Raw genomic sequence first — 22,196 nt, 5'->3', positions numbered from 1 at the left:
GGATGACTGTAGAAAATGTGGAATTACTGTAGAGTTAATACCTTGCCTCTTTGCAGCTAAGATTGATATATACCATCAGTCTGGACTTGGAGTTGAATGAGATACAGCAAAGTGTGTGATATTATGAATCTATGGTTTTTAAATGCTCCATTTTATGACTTCTTACTGCTTAAATGTTTTTTCATGTCTTTCCATTCCTATAATAGGAGGAACTTTACTTGTAATTTTGTCTGCTGGTTGGTTAAGATTTCCTGCACTGAATTGTCCTAAATTTAGCTGATTAAAATAAATAATGCATTGTTAGAATGTTAGATTGACATTATTACTTTGGGGGGGGGGGATCCTTATTTTTAGATGTGATAGTAAGCTTAAAATAGCTGTTCAAAATAGTAGTCAATTTTCATGTGAGGGGTAAACTGGAAAATGCTTCCAATTCTGGCCTGTGATGTTGACTTGTAAATGTTATGGTCATTAACAACAGTTTGTTCTGTGCAACCATGTTTCAACATCAGCATTTAGCAGTCTCGTGTTCCCAAGCACTACATGCATTTTAGATTTTTCGTTTGCCATTATAGATAAAGAATTAAACATAGATAAAATTGATAGTTTCTGGAAATAATAAAATGCTATATTTAAGTATTTTCTGCGAATTTGCTCACGAGAATGTTCTTTTGTGATCACATGTATCTTTCTTCAGAAGCTGGGGAAGATGGTGATTTGATCATTTAACCACTTATGTGATAGCCAGAAATAACTTTGTTCAGTTCCTCTAAATTAAAAAATCTTTCTTTCACAAAGGTTTTGCTTCTTGCTGTTCTCACCCAGGCCAAGGCCCAGAATTGCCAGTAGGGAAACTATAGGCACAAAACTGTTAAATTGGATTTAATTTAAAATGTCTATTACAATGCAAGAAGTATAAATCTTCATGTGATTGCAGATAAAATTGTTTTCGATAAACATTGAACTTTTACTGCATTATTCCACCCCCCCCCCCGTGTTTGCCCCATTTCTTGAAAGCTAATTTATGTTTACAAACTTCCACTATTAAAGAGCTAGCTCTCAATATTTTTGATTGTAAATCCACCTTCTTGCTCACAGCCTATAAGCCATAAGACCATTCATTCCATCGAGTCTTCTCTGCCATTCGATCAGGGCTGATTTACACTGAATTAGCACTTTAGGAACACCTCGTTAATGTAGATATCTAATCAGCCAATAATATGGCAGCAGCTTAATGCAGTCATGGTCAAGAGGTTCAGTTGCTGTCAGACCAAACATCAGAATGAGGAAGAAATATAAGTGACTTTGACCATGGAATAATAGTTGGTGCTATATGGGGTTGTTTGATTATCTCAGAAACTGCACAACAGTCTTGAGAGTTGACAGAGAATTGTGCATAAAATCAAAAAAAATCCAGTGAGCAGTTCTATGGGCGAAAATGCCTTGTTAATGGGAGAGGTCAGAGGAGAATGGTCAGACTGGTTGAAGCTAACAGGTAACTAACTCAAATAACCACACTTTACAACCATGTATGCAGAAGAGCATTTCTGAACACACAGCACATTGAACCTTGAAATTGATGGGCTACGCAGCAGAAGACCACAAACATACACTCTTAATACCTATTAGGTACAGAAGGTACCTAGTAAAGTGGCCACTGAGTGTATTTTCCCTATCAACAATAAGTTGATAGGGAACAACTTAAGTATCCCATCAACAATAAGTATACCGTTTTGGATACTGTTGGTGGGGATGACCTACCAGGAACAAATTGCAGTGGTCCTGTCTCTGGCACTGAGGTTGGACCCTCAACTAGGAAGGGGAGGAGGGAAGAGAAGAGAGCGGTAGTGATAGGGGATTCTATAGTCAGGGGGGCGGATAGGAGATTTTGAGGGGAAGATCGGGAGTCTCGGATGGTATGTTGCTTCCCTGGTGCCGGGGTCTGAGTCATCTCAGATCGGGTGCAGGTTATTCTCGAGAGGGAGGGCAAGAATCCAGATGTTGTGGTCCATGTAGGGACCAACAACGTGGGTAGGATGAGTGAGGGGGTCCTGCGTAGTGAGTTCAGGGAGTTAGGTGCAAAGCTGAAGAGCAGGACCTCCAGGGTAACAATCTCAGGATTGCTACCTGTGCCACGTGCGAGTGAGGCAAGGAACAGAAAGATTATACAGATTAATACGTGGCTGAGAGGATGGTGCAGGAGTGAGGGCTTCAGGTTTTTAGATAATTGGGCTTTGTTCCAGGGAAGGTGGGATCTGTTCCGAAGGGGCGGTTTACACCTGAACTGGATTGGTACTAACATTCTTGCAGGGAAGTTTGCTAGTGTTTCTTGGTGGGGTTTAAACTAAATTTGCAGGGGGCGGGGATCCAGAATGTGAGAGAGGATAGTGAGATGAAGAATAAAGGACAGGTGGGGACTACACGGTTCCGGAATATTAAGTGTGTAGTAGAGAAGGAGGACACATGTACAGAGGGATGGTCTGACGGAACATTTAGTTAAATGTGCAGAAAGAATAAGTAAATTTAGGAAGGACAACAAAACTCTAGGGGCGTATAGCCCGATGGGAGTTCGGGGAGCTGGGTTAAGCACAACAGGCAGCGATTCAAACAGAGAGAGGAGAAATGGGCTAAAGATTCTATATCTGAATGCACGAAGTGTCAGAAATAAGGTGGATGAGCTTGAAGCCCAGGTGCGAATGGGTAACTATGATGTTGTTGGGATAACTGAGACATGGCTGCAGGGAGATCAGACCTGGGAAATGAATGTACAAGGGTATACGTGCTATCGTAGGGACTGAAATGTGGGCAGAGCGGGTGGGGTGACCTTGTTGGTGAGGAATGAGATTCAGTGTTTTGCAAGGGGGGACATAGGATCAGGAGAAGTAGAGTCTGTGTGCATAGAACTGAGGAACAGTAAGGGCAAAAGGACCCAAATGGGTGTTGTCCACAGGCCACCAAACAGTAGCATGGATATTGGGTGCAAGTTGAATAGGGAGTTAACATTGGCATGTGGCAAAGGTAATGTCGCAGTAGTTATGGGGGATTTCAACATGCAGATGAACTGGGAGAATCAGGTTGGTGTTGGACCCCAGGATAGGGAGTTTGTAGAGTGCCTATGGGATGCATTCTTGGAACAGCTTGTATGAGGGCCGACCAGGGACAAGGCTATTCTGGATTTAGTGTTATGTAATGAACAGGATTTGATAAGTGATCTTGAAGTAAAGGAGCCATTAGGAGGTAGTGATCATAATATGATAAGTTTTTATCTGCAGCTCGGAGGTGTCAGTGTTACAGTTGAACAGGGGAAACTATAGAGCCATGAGGGAGGAGCTGGCCAAAGTTAAATGGACGGATATCCTAGCAGAAAAGACAGTGGAACTTCTTGGGAATAATGCACAAGATGCAAAATCAGTTCATCCCCCAGAGAAGGAAGGATTCAAAGGGGGGAAAGGGGCCACAGTGGTTGACAAAGGAAGTCAGAGATTGCATAGCATTTTTTTAAAAAAAAGTAAGTATGACAGAGCTAAGGTGAGTGGGAGGGCAGATGATAGGGAAATTTTTAAAGAACAACAGAACTTAACTAAAAAGGCAATACGGGGAGAAAAAATGAGTTACAAACGCAAGCTAGCCAGGAATATAAAGGAAGATAGCAAAAGCCTTTTTAGGTATGTGAAGAGAAAGAAGATAGTTAAGAACAATGTTGGGCCCTTGAAGAATGAATTGGGTGAAATTGTTGTGGGAAACAGAAATGGCAGAAGAATTTAATAAGTACTTTAGATCTGTCTTCACTAAGGAAGACACAAGCAATCTCCCAGATGTATGGATGGGCCAAGGACATAGGGCAGGGGTCAGCAACCTTTACCACTGAAAGAGCCACTTGGACCCGTTTCCCACAGAAAAGAAAACACTGGGAGCCGCAAAACCCGTTTGACATTTAAAATGAAATAACACTGCATACAACGTTTTTTTTGCCTTTATGCTATGTATAAACAAACTATAATGTGTTGCATTTATAAAATTGATGAACTCCTGCAGAGAAAACGAAATTACATTTCTGCATGCAACAAAAACATTTTGAACTCCGAAAAAAAGACGTTGGGTTGAAAGTTACTTTTAAGTAAAATATTCAATGTCTATTTGAGTCCTTCTTGTATTTATGAAAAACGCCGAACTTAAATTTTCCGCCAGCAGCAAACCAAAAATAACGTCAGCCAGCTGTCATCCTGAAAAATGAAAGGACTATTTCACTGAACAATGAAAAAATATGAATATAAGTAAAATAATAGGCAATTAAAATATTTATCATACTTGGTTAATGGGATTTCTGCTCCTGGACCTCAGCGCACAGCGTCTGCACATCAGGGCTGTATGATGTCACCTTCATCTTTACACAGGATCGCAAGCTGTCATCTGTGAGGTTTTCAATATCACTCCATTTGTGTTTCTGAGCAAGAACGGCCTTCTGACGGGCAACATCTTCAAGGTCTGCTGTCAAGCGTCTAAACTTGGACACCCATATGTCTTTGTCGGCTATGTCGGCCAGTTCCATCTCAAGATCAGGTTGACTCACACCTGCCAATGCAGTCGTATTCAGTAGGGAAGGATCGATGCTTAAGGGAGTGACCGGGAAGGATAATGTGTTTTTTTCCTCTCTGAACTCACAGAAGCGTTTCCCAAACGATGTTTGCATTGCGATGATTGCAGAATGTAAATACTCCGAAATTATCATGTCGTGACCTTGTTTGAACTCTCTCAAATTGGGGAAGTGAGACAAAGTGCCTTTCTGTAAATCTCTGGCAAGCACTGTCAACTTGCGCTCGAATGCCAAAACATCCTCCAACATGTGCAGGGCTGTACGTCCTTTCCCCTGAAGAGCTGTGTTCAGCGTGTTCAGGTGCGCTGTCATGTCTACCATGAAGTGTAGCTTTTCCAGCCACTCTGGCTGTTCCAGCTCAGGAAAGGTGAGCCCTTTGCTGCCCAGGAAAGTTTTCACTTCTTCCAGACACGCGACAAAGCGTTTCAGCACCTTCCGTCTGGACAGCCAGCGATAAAAACACGTTGTAGCGGTGTCAGTAAACTGCAGTCAAAGATAGCTTTATTCGAACTAAACAGCCTTGCTTTTAAGCCTCCCTCAACCCAGCCCCCATGGACGCAGATGCTGCAAAAGACGCGTACTCACAAACCCCCGTAGGCTATCTCCCTTAGCCGGAATGCTGGCTAATTGTGAGCCGTTTCGGATGTGGCAGGAAATGTGTCGCTACACTTAGGTTGTACAAGATCACCATAATTACATTTCAAAAGCTAACAAACTAACATAAAATACATTTTAATTAAATACTGACCAATTATTTCCCAAAGCCACAGGGAGCCGCAGCACAGAGGTGAAAGAGCCACAAATGGCTCGGGAGCCGCAGGTTGCCGACCCCCGACATAGGGTAACAGAGGAAATGAAACAGATTGACATTAGGAAGGAAACGGTGATGAGTAGACTGATGGGACTGAAGGCTGACAAATCCCCAGGTCCAGATGGTCTGCATCCTAGGGTACTAAAGGAGGTGGCCCTGGAAATTGCGGATGCATTGGTAATCATTTTCTAATGTTCCTTAGATTCAGGATCAGTTCCTGAGGATTGGAGAATGGCTAATGTTATCCCACTTTTTAAGAAAGGAGGGAGGGAGAAAACAATCGACCTGTCAGCCTAATATCAGTAGTGGGGAAGATGCTAGAGTCCATTACTAAAGATGAAATAGTGGCATATCTAGATAGCAGTGATAGGATTGGGCCGAGCCAGCATGGATTTACCAAGAGTAAATCATGCTTGACTAATTATTGGAGTTTTTCAAGAATGTAACCAGGAAGTTAGACAAGGGAGATCCAGTGGATGGTAGTGTACCTCGATTTTCAGAAGGCATTTGATAAGGTCCCGCATAGGAGATTGGTGGGTAAAATCAAAGCTCATGGCACTGGGGGGGAAGACATTGACGTGGATGGAAAACTGGTTGGCAGATAGAAAGCAAAGGGTAGCGGTGAATGGGTGTTTCTCGGAATGGCAGGAGGTGACTAGTGGGGTGCCACAGGGCTCGGTATTGGGACCACAGCTGTTTACGATTTACGTCAACGATTTAGATGAAGGCATTGAAAATAACATCAGCGTTTGCTGATGATACTCAGTGGGTGGCAGTATGACGTGATGACGATGTTAGGAGAATTCAGGGTGACTTGGATAGGCTGGGTGAGTGGGCAGATACTTGGCAGATGATGTTTAATGTGAATAAGTGTGAGGTTATCCACTTTGGGAGTAAGAACAGGAAGGCAGATTATTATCTGGATGGTGTAAAGTTAGGTAAGGGAGAAATACAAAGAGATCTAGGAGTCCTTGTTCATCAGTCACTGAAGGTGAATGAGCAAGTGCAGCAGGCAGTGAAGAAGGCTAATGGAATGTTGGCCTTTATTACAAAGGGAATTGAGTACAAGAGCAAGGAAATACTCTTGCAATTGTACAGGGCCCTGGTGAAACCACACCTGGAGTATTGTGTACAGTTTTGGTCTCCAGGGTTAAGGAAAGACATCCTGGCTGTAGAGGAAGTGCAGCGTAGAGTCACAAGGTTAATTCCTGGGATGTCCGGACTGTTTTACGCAGAGAGGTTAGAGAGACTGGGCTTGTACACGCTGGAATTAAGGAGATTGAGAGGGGATCTGATTGCAACATATAAGGTTATTAAGGGATTGGACAAGATAGAGGAACGAAATATGTTCCAGATGCTGGGAGAGTCCAGTACCAGAGGGCATGGTTTGAGAATAAGGGGTAGGTCATTTAGGACAGAGTTAAGGAAAAACTTCTTCTCCCAGAGAGTTGTGGGGGTCTGGAATGCACTGCCTTGGAAGGCAGTGGAGGCCAATTCTCTGGATGCTTTCAAGAAGGAGCTAGATAGGTATCTTACGGATAGGGGAATCAAGGAATATGGGGACAAAGCAGGAACCAGGTAATGATAGTAGATGATCAGCCATGATCTCAAAATGGCGGTGCAGGCTCGAGGGGCCGAATGGTCTACTTCTGCACCTATTGTCTATCAACGACATTCTCCCGCCTTAGAACATAGAAAACCTACAGCACAATACAGACCCTTCGGCCCACAAAGCTGTGCCGAACATGTCCTTACCTTAGAACTAACTAGGCTTACCCACAGCTCTGTAGTTTTCTAAGCTCCATGTATCCATCCAGGAGTCTCTTAAAAGACCCTATTGTTTCCGCCTCCACCACCGTCGCCAGCAGCCCATTCCACGTACTCACCACTCTGCGTTTTTTTTAAAAAAACAACTTACCCCTGACATCTCCTCTGTCCCTACTTCCATGCACCTTAAAACTGCCCTCTCATGGTAGCCATTTCAGCCCTGGGAAAAAGCCTTTGACTATCTACACGATCAATGCCTGTCATTATCTTGTACAACTCTATCAGGTCACCTCTCATCCTCTGTCGCTCCAAGGAGAAAAGGCCGAGTTCAGTCAATCTTTTCTCATAAGGTATGCTCCCCAGTCCAGGCAACATCCTTGTAAATCTGCTCTGCACCCTTTCTACATGGAGGCGACCAGAATTGAGCACAGTACTCCAAGTGGGTCTGACCAAGGTCCTATGTAGTTGCAACATTACCTCTCTAGTGGTTTGAGCTAGGTTTGATTAATGATTCCTCATGCTTCTTTAGCCAGATCAAAAACTAGTTAAAGTCTAACTGTTGGCTCTGAATTCCTTTAGCTTCTGATTCCATGAAGGTTACATGATGTACAGAGCAGTTTTTAAATATTGTAGGTAGGTTCCTCCAGACTGAAGCAGTCAGTATTGTGGAAAATTCAACAACCAGCTATTCCTTGTGAGAACAAAATTAGTCTGTTACTTTTTATTATGTTGCCATCTAGATCATGAATCTGAATTGCAAGATGTGTAGTTTTAGAGGACACTACTTATACATGTTTAAAAACTATCTCTACCATGAAATATTTGGAGAACATATTCCTTCAGGTTGAACTTGTATCCTGTCTCAAATTAGCAACAGAGATACTCTGGCTATTTCCAACTCCTTAGCCTTCCTACTAATCCTAGTAGTGGGATCCTGCTACTTATTTAAACATTCTTTTTCACCATCTCTAATATGCAAGGGTGGATGGTGGTTAGGCAGGGCAAAAAATAACTATGTTTTAATTACCCCACTCACTTTTTGCATGGTGATTGATCTGGGAATGAATGACGCAGTAGAAAATGGTAGTTGAAAAACTTCCTGCACTTTACCAGATTATGTAAATGGAGAAAAATCTGATGTTCCAGTCATTCTTGGTAACTTTGAAGCTCCTGATAAAACAGGACCTTATGAATATATTTATTTATTTAGTTTTAGAGATGCAGCACAGAATATGTCCTTCCGGCCCACTGAGTTTAATGACATTTAACTACATTGAGTGAAGTTAATGTGACTAATAATTATTATAAAATGTTTGTAGAATAAATTAAAATGTGAGAATTAATTATTTCCCCCAATTTATTTACTTACAGGTAAATCCAGGGTGAAATAAAACGAAAATGCCGCTGTTCAAGTCACACAAAAGTCCAGCAGACATTGTAAGAAATCTCAAAGAGAACATGGCAATGCTGGAAAAGCAGCATATTTCAGACAAGAAGGCTGAAAAGGTATGCAATGTGGCTTGAAAAGATGCTGTCATTTGGGAATAATCTTGATCAATGTATGAGAAGATGTGCAGTATGGAGTGTAGTTGAAAGCTGACAAAAGAAATTCTATAGTAATTGATCTTGTTCAATACAAGTTCTACAATTGAATTAAGTAATTATCAAGTCAAGTTTATTGTCGTTTAACTATATGCATGTGCAATCCTTTCACTCAGCTTGTATACAAAACTGACGGGAGGTCTCAAGGTGGCGCTTATGGAGTGAGACTGTTTTAGGCTTCGCTCCAATCCTTTTACTTTTTTCTACCTACAAACACCCCCTAATTGACCTGTTTATACCTATTCTAAAGGGGTTCATACTTATGAAATCTTTTTCAACTGTTTGAATCATTTTCAACTCGTTAAAATGTCTAAACCACGAGAACCTAAGGAATTGAAACAGACGAAAGAACCGTTAACTTTGGAAGCAATGGCGAAACTTATGGACGAGAGACTTGAAAAACTGGAGAATAAATTAACCCCAAAGCTTTCTGCGCTTGATGAAATTTTAAAGACAGTCGATGCAAAACTTCAATCATTTGCACTGGATTTACAACAACAACAAGAAGCAAGAATTTTAGTTCTTGAAGATGCCGCTCACCAGAGAGATTGCAAAATTGAAACTCTGCAACACCAGCAAGCTTCGACTTCTCAACTGCTGGATCGTTATAAATCTAAAATCATTGATCTTGAAAATCAGTCTCGAAGACAAAATCTCCGGATAATTGGGCTTCCGGAAAATTTTGAGAACGGTGATCTGACTGTATTTTTCTCTAAATTTTTAATGGACGTCTTCAGCTCAGAAGTACTGGATACCCCTCCAATAATCGATCGTGTACATCGCATTTCTCGTTTTCAACCAGGTTCAGGTGCGAAACCACGACCAGTGATCCTCCGGATTCATAATCCTCATACCAAAGAACGTTTGATTTGGGCTGCCCGGAAAAAGGGTATGATCAGTTTTAAAAATTTTATATTTTGTCTTCTGGAAGACTATAGTCCCGAAGTTATAAGGGCAAGAATGGCTTTTAAATCAGTTATGTCGGAAATTCATCAGAAAGGCTACAAACAAGCGCTGTTATTTCCAGCACAATTGAGAGTTACTCTCCAAGATGGAACTTAATGGTTCAAATCTCCAGCGGATGCTCAAAGATTCCTTGAAGAATAGTACTTTTTTTTTACTACGATTTGACATAGGAGATAGGTGGGTAAAATCAAAGCTCATGGCATTGGGGGGAAGACATTAACATGGATAGAAAACTGGTTGGCAGATAGAAAGCAAAGGGTAGTGGTGAAAGGGTGTTTCTCGGAATGGCAGGAGGTGACTAGTGGGGTGCCACAGGGCTCGATATTGGGACCACAGCTGTTTACAATTTACGTCAATGATTTAGATGAAGGCATTGAGAATAACATCAGCAAATTTGCTGATCATACTAAGCTGGGTGGCAGTGTGACATGTGATGAGGATGTTAGGAGAATTCAGGGTGACTTGGATAGGCTGGGTGAGTGGGCAGATACTTGGCAGATGATGTTTAATGTGAGTAAGTGTGAGGTTATCCACTTTGGGAGTAAGAACAGGAAGGCAGATTATTATCTGAACGGTGTAGAGTTAGGTAAGGGAGAAATACAAAGAGATCTAGGAGTCTTTGTTCATCAGGCAGTGAAGAAGGCTAATGGAATGTTGGCCTTTATTACAAAGGGAATTGAGTACAAGAGCAAGGAAATACTCTTGCATTTTACAGAGCCCTGGTGAGACCACACCTGGAGTATTGTGTACAGTTTTGGTCTCCAGGGTTAAGGAAGGACATCCTGGCTGTAGAGGAAGTGCAGCGTAGATTCATGAGGTTAATTCCTGGGATGTCTGGACTGTCTTACGCAGAGAGGTTAGAAAGAAAGACTGGGCTTGTACACGCTGGAATTAAGGAGATTGAGAGGGGATCTGATTGAAACATATACGATTATTAAGGGATTGGACAAGATAGAGGCAGGAAATATGTTCCAGATGCTGGGAGAGTCCAGTACCAGAGGACATGGTTTGAGAATAAGGGGTAGGTTATTTAGGACAGAGTTAAGGAAAAACTACTTGAGTTGTGGGGGTCTGGAATGCACTGCCTCGGAAGGCAGTGGAGGCCAATTCTCTGGACGCTTTCAAGAAGGAGCTAGATAAGTATCTTATGGATAGGGGAATCAAAGGATACGTGGACAAGGCAGGAACCGGGTATTGATAGTAGATGATCAGCCATGATCTCAAAATGGCAGTGCAGGCTCGAGGGGCCGAATGGTCTACTTCTGCACCTATAGTCTATTGTAATTTTACTATTTGTATTAAATTTTCTTTACTTCATGCTAATAATTAGCCTATAGATTTGGATCTTTTATAATTTGATGATTTTTGTGATGGCTAATAGTGTATTTCTTACACACGGTAAAGGTCTGTTTTTTTTTTGGTTTATCCTGAGTTTGTTCTTTTTATATTATTGTTTGTTTTGAAAGAAACTCATTAGGTTCTTTTAAGTTCATATACATTTTTTATATTTTAACGCTTAAATATTAATGTTTTTTTTTGTAAAAATCTTTTCTAAGATGTCGTTTCTTTTCCCCAAAAGACCTTGGTGCTTGGATGTGTCTGAATAAGTTTAAGGACTTTCTTTTAAAATACTAATACAATGTTACCCATTTATGGGTTTTAACGTTTTAGTTTATTTTTTCCTTTTAATCCTTTTGTTTTATATATATATATAAAAAACACTAATTTTATAGTTTAATCTTTGTTATATTAACCCTTAAAATATGGGTGGTTGTATCTGTTTTTTTACTTTGTTTGAGTTGCTGTCTTGAGACATGGGGGTAAAATTAATTTTAGATTGCCTGCTTGCCTCTTTTTGGCTTTTTTCCTGGGGTTTTGAGGGTGGAGGGAGGGGGAGGTTTTGCTTGCTTCACGCTTAGTTTTACTTCATGGACTGACTTGAAACTACAAAAATGGTTGCAGTGTCATGACTTCCGGTTCCTCCTTGAACTTACTTCACTCTTCCAGATTCATGAGGTCATCTTTTGTTTAACCTTGTATGTTAATTGTAATAAATATTGGCAATATGGATAAGATTATTAATTTTGTTTCTTGGAATACTAATGATTTAAATCATCCAATCAAACGGAAAAAAGTATTCGAAGTATTCCACAGAATGAATGCTAATATTATCTTTGTACAAGAGACTCATGTGAGGAAGGTGGATAGTCAAAGTTTCTTTAGGTCTTGGAAAGGCCAACAGTATCACTCGAATTCCCAAGCCAAAGTAAGAGGCGTTTCCATTTTTATAGATTCTTCAACCTTTTTTATACACTATGAAACAATTTCGGACCCACAAGGTAGATTTTTGCTTATTACTGGTTTGCTTTTTAATCAAAATGTTGTTTTAGTTAATGTTTATGCTTTGAATACTGATTGTCCTGAATTTTTTAAGTGTTTATTTACATCCTTTCCTAATTTGAATCAGTACATGCTGATAATGGGTGGGGATTTTAACTGTTGTTTATACCCTTCGATGGATAGATCTAAGCCCCCTCCCCCCCAAGCTCTTCTGAATAAATCGGCCTCTCTTATTAATTCCTTTATGGTTGATTCTGGAATCTCTGAAATTTGGCGTTTTTTACACCCCAGTGACAAAGAATTTTCATACTTTTCCCATGTTTATCATAATTATTCAAGAATTGACTACTTTATTGATCATAATTTACTTACAGATGTTATCGATTGTAAATATGATTCTATTACCATTTCTGATCATGCACCTTTGAAGCTATCTATTAAGACAATGGATTCATCTTCTAATGCCAAATCTTGGAGGTTCAACTCTATTTTATTGCAGGACCCAGACTTTCTTAATTATATTAAACAACAAATTGATTTGTTTTTCTCAACAAATTTTACAGAAGAGATCTCTAGTGGAAAATTATGGGACACCTTTAAAGCATTTATTCGTGGACAGATTATTTCATACTCTGCTGGAGTTAGGAAACAAACTAATTCTGAAATATTAACATTGGTTGATAAAATTAAAGCAATTGATAAGATTTATTCAGTGACCCCTAGCAAAGAACTTTATAAAGAAAGAGTTGAACTTCAAATGGAGCATAGTCTGTTATTATCCTCTTCGATTGAAAATCAGTTAATTATATCTAGAACCCAGTTTTATGTACATGGAGATAGATCTGGCAAATTTTTGGCTAATCAATTGAAAATTGCTTCGGTTAAACAACAAATTATTAAGATTCGTAAACGAGATGGCGCTTTGACGATTGATTATAAAGAGATAAATAAAGCCTTTCAAGATTTTTATAATTCTTTATATCAATCGAAATTTGTTGACAATTCTTCTATAATGGATGAATTTTTAAGAAAATTGAATATCCCAAAATTAACTACAGAAGATAGTGTACTTCCAGACGCACCTGTTACGGAAACCGAAATAAAAGAGGCTATTTTTTCAATGAATTCAGGTAAAGCCCCTGGTCCGGATGGTTATACTGCAGAATTTTTAAAATCCTTTTCCTCTATACTCTCTCCTTAGCTTTGTAAAATTTTTAAAGATGTGTTAACTGTAGGTAAATTGCCACAATCTTTTTATGATGCCTCTATTTCTCTAATTCTTAAAAAAGATAAAGACCCCACTGAATGTGCATCCTATCGGCTTATATCTTTGCTGAATACGGACTTTAAGATTTTTAGTAAAATTTTGGCCACTTGATGAGAAAATATATTGCCTTGAATTGTCTCTGAGGATCAGACTGGATTTATTAAAAATTGCTATTCATCTTTTAACATCAGAAAATTGATTAATATTATTTATATTCCATCCAAAATACCAGAATGTGTCATTTCTTTAGATGCTGAAAAAGCATTTGATAGAGTTGAATGGCCATATTTATTTAATACGTTTGCAGCATTTTAATTTTAGTTTGAAATTTATATCATGGATTAAGTTAATATATATTATAAACCTTTGGCTTTGGTTTTCACCAATAATCAAAGATCTTTTTCTCAGTTATTCTGTGGCACGAGGCAAGGCTGTCCTTTAAGTCCTTTACTATTCAACATTGTTTTGGAACCTTTAGCTATAGCCATTCGTGAATCACCTAATATTTTGGGTATTACCCGTGGGGAAGGAACATAAGTTATCATTATATGCTGATGATTTGTTACTATACATATCTGACCCTGAGAGATCTATTCCTGCTATCTCGTCCTTGCTTGTTCAGTTTAGTAGCCTTTCTGGTTACAAACTGAATTTTAATAAGAGTGAATTATTTCCATTAAATATGCAAGTTCCAATTTATAAACACTTACCATTTAAAGTTGTTACAGATCATTTTACTTATTTGGGTATTAAGATTACCAAGAAACATAAGGATTTATTTAAAGTTAATTTTTTACCTTTAATTGACCAAATTAAGCAACTTGTTACCAGGTGGTCCCCATTATCTTTGTCATTGGTTGGTCGAATTAATGTTATTAAGATGATAGTGTTACCCAAAATTTTATACTTATTCCAAGCACTACTGATTTTTATTCCTAAATCTTTTTTTGATATTATTGACTCTAAAATATCTTCGTATCTGTAGCAGAATAAAAATCCTAGACTAAGCAAAAAATATTTACAGAAGCCTAAGAAGGAGGGTGGTTTGGCTTTGCCAAACCTGAGATTTTACTATTGGGCAGTCAATATTCGATATTTAATATTTTGGACACAAGAATCGATTATAGCATCTTGTCCACAATGGGTAAATTTGGAATGTAAATCTGTACAAGACTTTTCATTGTTTTCAATTTTAGGATCTTCACTTCCTTTTTCTTTATCTAAATTAAATAAACAAATAACTAATCCCATAGTTAAACATACATTGCGAATATGGTTTCAATTTTGTAAACTTTTTGGCTTGAATAAGTTTATCTTATCAAGCCCTATTATATCTTAACTTTTTTTTCGACCCTCTTTTATGGATCAAGCCTTTGTATTATGGAAAACAAAAGGTATAACATGTTTTCGTGATCTATTTTTAGATAATAGTTTTATGTCCTTTGAACAGCTATCTAACAAATATAATATAAAAAACTCATTTTTTAGATATTTGCAAGTTAGAAATTTCTTGAATAATATGTTAGTCTTTTCTGAAATTATGTCCAGTGGGCAATATGGAAAAATTTTTAGCTCTGAATCCTTGTCAGAAGGGTTTAGTAGCCACCATTTATAATATGATCATGAAAATACAGCCAGAAGTATCAAAAAAAATTAAGAAGGAATGGGAAGAAGAACTTCATTGTCTTATACCCACTGAGTAGTGGGAGAAAATTTTACAATTAGTCAATTCCTCTTCTATTTGTGCTAAACAGGCCCTAATACAATTTAAAGTTGTACATAGGGCTCACATGTCCAAGGATAAACTTGCTCAATTTTACACTCATGTTAATCCAACGTGTGACAGATGTCATTCTGAAGTAGCTTCATTGACCCACATGTTTTGATCTTGCCTTGTTTGCAAAATTATTGGAAAGATATTTTCGGTATTATTTCAACAGTTCTGAATATCAAATTGCAACCGCATCCTATTACTGCAATTTTCGGTTTACCAATGCTGGATAATATTTGTTTATACCCCTCGGCTCGACGGATGATTGCATTTGTTACATTAATGGCTAGAAGATCTATCCTATTGAACTGGAAAGAAATTAATCCTCCAACTATATTTCAGTGGTTTTCTCAAACTATCTCTTGTTTGAGCTTAGGAAAAATTAGAAGTATTGTCTTTGATTCTTCAGTTAAATTTGAAGAAACTTGGAGACCATTTATCCAACATTTTCATATCAGTTAAACTGACTTGCTAAACCCTGCTTCTATTATCCTTAATTATTTGGATGGAGGTGCGGAGTTATTAACGCTACTGTGTATATTTGACATAATGCAATGGCCCATGTTGGTTAGGTTTTTTTCTTTTCTTTTTTGGGGATTTTTTTTCTTCTTATTTACTCCCTTTTTTCGTAATTACTATGAGTTTGGGAGGTTATATATGGATTATCATCTATATGAATGTATACTTAACCTATTAGTTATGTACTTTCAAACTCTGTATTCATGTTTCATTTATGTTTGTTTAAAATTAATAAAAAGATTTAAAAAGGAAAAAAAAACTGACTTGTTAGCCAACTGTTAACAGCCATGTGACTCAGCGGTGAGAAGGCCACTGCTATATGTCTAGGGTTGGTATGATTTGGGGTTCAATCAAACAGGAATGTCGGGATGTTACAATTAAAAGAACGTCAGTTTGAGTGAATGCTGTGTAAGTATTGCCCATACAGTTATCGGTAACCCAGAAATGACAGATTGTACATCAGCATTAAATTATAAAGAAAGTGAATTTACCAATGTTGAACTTTATCTTACAGAAAAGGAAAAGAAAATTAAAAGGGCCCATTACCATTCCAATGTGCACATAAACATTGGAGCTCATTTCTGGAGTTGTTGAGAGTATTGCTTTACTCGCATGCTGAGCCTACATTCCACGTGAAGGACACCAGCCACAGTCTGACCCCCTTGAAGACCATTTTGAACGAATTGGCTCTCTCAGGAGTATTAGTACTTACTCCTTGGTGCCATCTGTCTGCACAAAGCACTTCTTACAAATGGGGTCTCTCTTTCGAAAGGCATTCGGCAGCATCTTCCCTTGTGCCCTGCTCAGCAGCTCTGATCCAAAGACCCTAAACCAAACAACTGTCCTTCAGAAATCTGATACCACCCAGCTCTCCCAGATCTTCCATTGGGTGGAAAATTACCAAGAGTACCAAGGCAATCCTGGTTGCTGAACCAACATTCCAAAGTTGGACAACGTGACTCCTTATCTTTAGCCGAACCCAAAACAATATCACCAGCAGGACCCACTACTTTTACAGAAAGCTGCTAATATAGCATAGCAGTAGAAATCTTAACCAGAGCATTATACATGTGTATATAATGTATATAGAAATGAGACAAAGTTTCTCTGAACCAGGGTATAAAACACAGTTGTACACATTACCACATTACAATAACTTGTAAAGGGAAGGGTAAAATCTACAGATGAATCGAACATAAATAACCAATTAAAGTGCATAAATTAAATATTGTAAGGTATGGAATGTATTAGCCAGTGACACCTCAAATACAGTGTGGTAGGGAGTTCAGAAGCCTAACAGTCTGGGGGAAGAAACCGTTTCCCATCCTGACTTTTTTTTAATGCATCAGAGTCTCCTGCCTGATGGCAGAGAGTCAGAGGATGCTGGATGGATGGGTGGGATATTTAATAACACTAAGGGCTCTGCATATGCAACGCTCCAGATAAATGTCCCCGTTGGATGATAGGGAAACCCCTATGCTCCTCTCAGCTGTTCTAATATTGCTTTGTCGGGACTTCCAGAACAATGCTCAGCTGCTTCCATACCAGATGGCGATACAACTTGTCAGGACATTCTCAATAGTGCTCCTGTAAAATGCAGTTAAGATTAGGTGGGGGAGCCTTGCTTGCCTAAATCTTCTTATGAAGTAGAGGCACTGCTGTGCCGCCTTTTTCAGGGAGGTGAAATTAAGGGACTAGGTGAGGTCATTTGTGATGTGATCCCCCAGGAACTTAGTGCACTTAACTCTCTCCAGAGGAGCTATGTATTCACAGAGGGGGATTGTACATCTACACCTTCCTGAAGTCCACAATGATTTCCTTGATCTTAAAATTTAAATTCAAAGTACATTTATTATCAAAGAATGTATGTTATTGCCTACTTACAGGGAGCCACAAGAAACTTGTAAAACACAATTTAAAATAAAGACAAAATCCCTGTGCAGAGAGAGAAAAAAAGAAAGTCATGCAAACAATAGAAGCAAGCAACAGCATTCTGAACCAGACTGAGTCCTTAGATCTGCTCCCTGGAATAGCTGGGTCAACTCAAGCCTCAGTCTCTGTAGCACAGCAGTCAGAGCAGTTCACTGCCAAGAGATGAATGAAAGTTGCAGGAAAGTGTGCAAAATCATTCCCTCTGTTCCTGACACGGGCTTTCCAGTCTATTTGGATTGGCATTTAAATTGTCCAAGCATCAGTTAGTGCCTCGTTCTAGGATCTAGACCCCAGCACAGTGATGCCACCCCATCTGAAGCCATTATCGATCTAATCAAATCGGCCTGGAGCAATCTAATTTCTCACCTGGTTTAGTGGGCAGGTGTCTAAACTCTTCTGCTTGACTCCTGTTCAAATCATTCACTCCAAATCCATCTCCAACAGCAATATAACTCCTCTGTGATCCCATTTTGAGCATTGTGTTTTGGCTTTGTGCTGTACCCTTCGAATCAGCTTTCCTCTACTTACTACTTCATTGTTTGTGGTGATAGTTTACTCCAATTTTCTTCAGAAAAGCTATTATTAGTAATGATTTTAGTCAAATTTCTTGCCCTTTGAACTACCAGTAAGCTGTCGCATGCCTTGGGTAGCACCATCTTAAACTGGAAGATGGTGTTCAAGCTTAAGTGGTTCTTCTTGCACCAATCCATCAGCCACTCCACTTCCTCTCTGTACTCCGTCTCATCGTTCTTCATGAGGCCAGCAACTTTTGTGTCATCTGCAAACTTGATGACATGGTTTGAGTTGAATTTTGTGACACAGTCATGTGTCAGCAGTGGGCTAAGTGCACAGCCTTGGTGGCTACCAGTGCTCAGCATAATGGAACTACAGATGTTGCTGCCCACGTGGACTGATTCTGACCTTCCTGTTAAGAAATCCAGTATCCAGTTGCAGAGAGAGGTGTTGAGACCCAGCAAGGACAGCTTTCCCCACCACTTTCTGGAGTATGATGGCATTAAATGCCAAGCTGAAGTCTATAAACAGCAGTCTGGCATATGAGACTCTATTTTTCAGATGGGACAGGACAGAGTGGAGGGCAGAGGCTGCTGCATCATCAGCACATCAATTTGAGTGATAAGCGAACAGGAAAGGGTTCAGTGTTGCTGAGAGTAAGGATTTTGATGTGTTCCATGACCAGCCATTCAAAGCATTTCATAATGGTTGATGTGAATGCTTACGGACAATAGTCTCTTAGACAGTTTACTGTCACTTTCTTTGGCAGTTATATAATGGTTACCATCTTAAACCTTCTAATGTTATGCTTTTAAAACATTTTGTTTGGATTTCTTGGAATGAAAGGACTTTCATTGTTGTACCCATTTTCAGTTAATGCCTTGTTTCATAAATGGAACCAAATGAAGTCTGTCTGTAGGGGTGAGAGAGAATAACCAGATTTAACATTTGACATTGGCCATTTAGATGGCGACAAGAACAAATGAAATCCCTTTTTGTGAGCAGTGTGAAGAATATTTTTGTCTTCAGCTGAATGTGTCTTGGTTTAATAATTTTTTTTCTCAAAGATTGCACCTCCCGCCCCACAATGCTGCGCATATTTGTTCTGAAGTCCTGGTGTAGATCTTGAATTTGCTCTCTTCTGATGAAATGCAAGATAATTGAAATATGAATGCTTTGGGTGCCATCAAAGCTCAGGAACTGCCAAAGGTTTGAATTTCAGTTGTTGTAAAATATTTGAAAATGGCACTGAATCATTCATCGAAATGGATTAACGTCTCCAGTTAAAAGATAGTTAACACATTAGATGTACATATGCTGAGTATCTGTATACTAATACATGCACAGTGTGATCAAATTCTTGGCTTTAACTTGGTCTTTAAAATATTAATGTGACAGAGGGATTTTGTTTAACTCTTTATATCATATTGGATTAGTGAAAGTATTGTACTTAGGCTAAGCCATTCAACCTTGTTTTAAATATTTGTTTTTTTCAAATATTGTTACCTTGTAAAAATTACTTTTGATTTTTCATATGATTTCATTGAACCACACTTCCCATTGTTGTACTCTCACACATACACCCTCTTTTTTGTGTTGCTTCTTTCTGACTCTTTCCCCCCACTCCATTGTCTGTTTTAATAAACAAAATGTGTTAGAAATAAAGAATAAAATTAATTTTAAAATGGGATTGCAGACTTGAACATACTGTATTATACTTTGTTCCTCTGTTGGAAATGGTTAACACCTTGGTAAATATTCCCTTAATCCTGGATGTGTGGCATACAAAAGCAACATAATGGCTGTCTGCCCTTTTCCTAATTGAAGAAGGTTGCAGAATCTGAAAGGAGGACTTGTACTTGCTGAGTGCTGATTAAAATCTTTTTACATTTATGTGGCTTGGGATAGCCTGCTACACTTCATTACTTTGAGAGGATTGAACAGGGGTAGGCAACCTACATATCTGGACCTTAAGCAAGTATTGGGATACTCTGCTTATCCAGCTTGTGAGCGAATTCTCCTTATTCTGAATGTTTCATGCGACCGCGTTGATGGACTTGCATGGCGTCTTGTTACACTGGCCCCAGGTTCCGTTTTGTTCCAAACCAAACACTGGTATATACGAATGATGGGAAGGCAGACTACCTTATTAATATGTATTAGATACTCTCCGTGCACGCGCAGGTTTTCAGATATGATCGTTCAAATGTGTAAGCAGAAACAGCGTCACTCTCATTTAAATAACTTCAATTTACAACTTCAAGGAAAAAATCAGTTGATACATGTGATGTATGGTCATATTTACCACCATTCAATGCATCATGTTCATACGTTTTATGTTTAAAGATTCTTTGTGTCCTTTTAATAGATTCAAAAGATGCCTTGATTGAAATAAATTGCAACTAAACTGAGTTCTTTGATTGCTAATTGGCATCCTTGGTTAAGCACAAATGATTTTGTAGCATGCGTTATTAATTTGAGACAAAACATAACTAGATGTATTTAAATGGATAATTCCGATATTTCAAAGTTTTTTCTTTATATGGCATTTATCTGGCCCACTGTCTGCTCATTAATACATTATCCGGCCCATGGAGGCAAAAAGGTTGCCGACCCCTGGTGTAGAGCTTGAGATTCACGAAACCGTATATTCATTTGATTGTGTTTCACAATTACGATAACCTATTCTTTTATAAGGTGCTGCAACATTATGCCTGGGCAGCTGAATGAATTCTTTTAGTTGCATATATTGAAGATGCTGATCACTGAGCATCCTGACACCCCATGGAAGTAACTCTACTTCTGATGGACATTTGTCAGCAGATTTATCAGATGGCAGTTATCCAGAACAATGGAGACTAAACACTTCCACCAATTTTAGTGGTTGAAATATTGAATGTTTTTATTTATTCACCTAAGTTACTCTGACATTACCTCCTGAATCTGTGTCTGCTAATATCTGGCAGTTCAAGGCACATTGGAAAATCAGCACATGAGAATATCACCACATGCATGTTTGCCTTCAAGTGGGACATGATGCTAATTTGGGAATACAGTGCTAGGCCTAAATTCATGAACTCTTCTTATTTCCCCAAAGACATATGGAATATATAGTCAGTAATGTACCAATTCAAGGCAATGGTTCATCTCCTCTTCTAGAAGGCATTCATGGGTGCCAGCGATGTTCTCACCAATTAAATGTGCAAACCTCAGCAACGTTGCAAACAGTGATGTAGGCAGCAGCAGTCTTTAGGAAGACATGGACCAGTAGAATAGCCTGCTGCATTGCAGGTTGAATTTTAAAAGGGTGAAATGCGAAATAATGTATTTTATAATGAAGAACAAGAAAAGCAAATTAATCTGGGGATTTGCATTAACAAATCTTTAAAGTGGGCAGAAAATTAATCAGGTCTTTCAAACTTGCTGATCCTTTGCTTTATGAACACAACCAGAGAGTACAAAAATGAAGCAGCAAACGTGTGCTGGAGGAACTTTGGGGAGTGCATCATTTGTGGGGGTGGGGGGAAGAAATCATTGACATTTCAAATTGAAACTCCATACCAGGCCTCCCTTCCAGACAAAGTGAGGCAAGGGTGTCAGGGTGAGAGTTTTGAGGCTGAAAAAGATGTAGTTTGGTGATAATTCAGGAAAAAAATTAAGACATTGAAAATTAAAAGTTTAGAAAGTGCATTCAGGTGAAACTTTATTTTGAAGAGAAGATTAGTACACAGAGGACTCCGATTTAAAATAATTTGCAAAAAAAATAGAGTGTTAAGAATTTAAGATTGATAGTAGTAGCAAGCAACATTAGATCATACATTTGTATTCTAAGCTTCCTTATTTACACATCTTACACAACCAGGGAAGTTCACCAATGCCTCTACTTTCTGAGAAGACTGAGAGCTGGACTGTGTACATCTATAGTCATATCGTACAGATGTGCAGTAGAGAGCTTCTTAACATGCTGCATCACTGCTTGGTGTGGAAATTACACTGCAATAGACAGGAAGGCTCTACAAAGGGTAGTTAAAGCTGCACCAGCCTACCTACCATCTAGGACATATTTACAGAAAAATGCTGAGAAAGAGCCAGTAACATCATGAAGGATCCCACC

The 22,196-nt window shown here is 38.9% G+C and overlaps 1 protein-coding gene across 2 annotated transcripts in view; it reads left to right on the top strand.

The window, feature by feature from the left end:
- LOC132393091 (calcium-binding protein 39-like) overlaps nt 1–22,196 on the top strand; it is a 70,892-nt gene that overhangs the window by 18,087 nt on the left and 30,609 nt on the right. For both annotated transcript variants that reach the window (XM_059967877.1, XM_059967876.1), the window contains exon 2: nt 8,544–8,678. In XM_059967877.1, the coding sequence (XP_059823860.1) occupies nt 8,571–8,678 (108 nt within the window). In that variant the 5' untranslated portion in view covers nt 8,544–8,570. The remainder of the gene's footprint in view (nt 1–8,543; nt 8,679–22,196) is intronic.

Source organism: Hypanus sabinus, chromosome 4 (genome assembly GCF_030144855.1).
Source record: "Hypanus sabinus isolate sHypSab1 chromosome 4, sHypSab1.hap1, whole genome shotgun sequence".
Lineage (NCBI taxonomy): Eukaryota > Metazoa > Chordata > Chondrichthyes > Myliobatiformes > Dasyatidae > Hypanus > Hypanus sabinus.
Note: the sequence above shows the minus strand (reverse complement) of the source record. Positions and strands in the feature narration are given on the sequence as shown.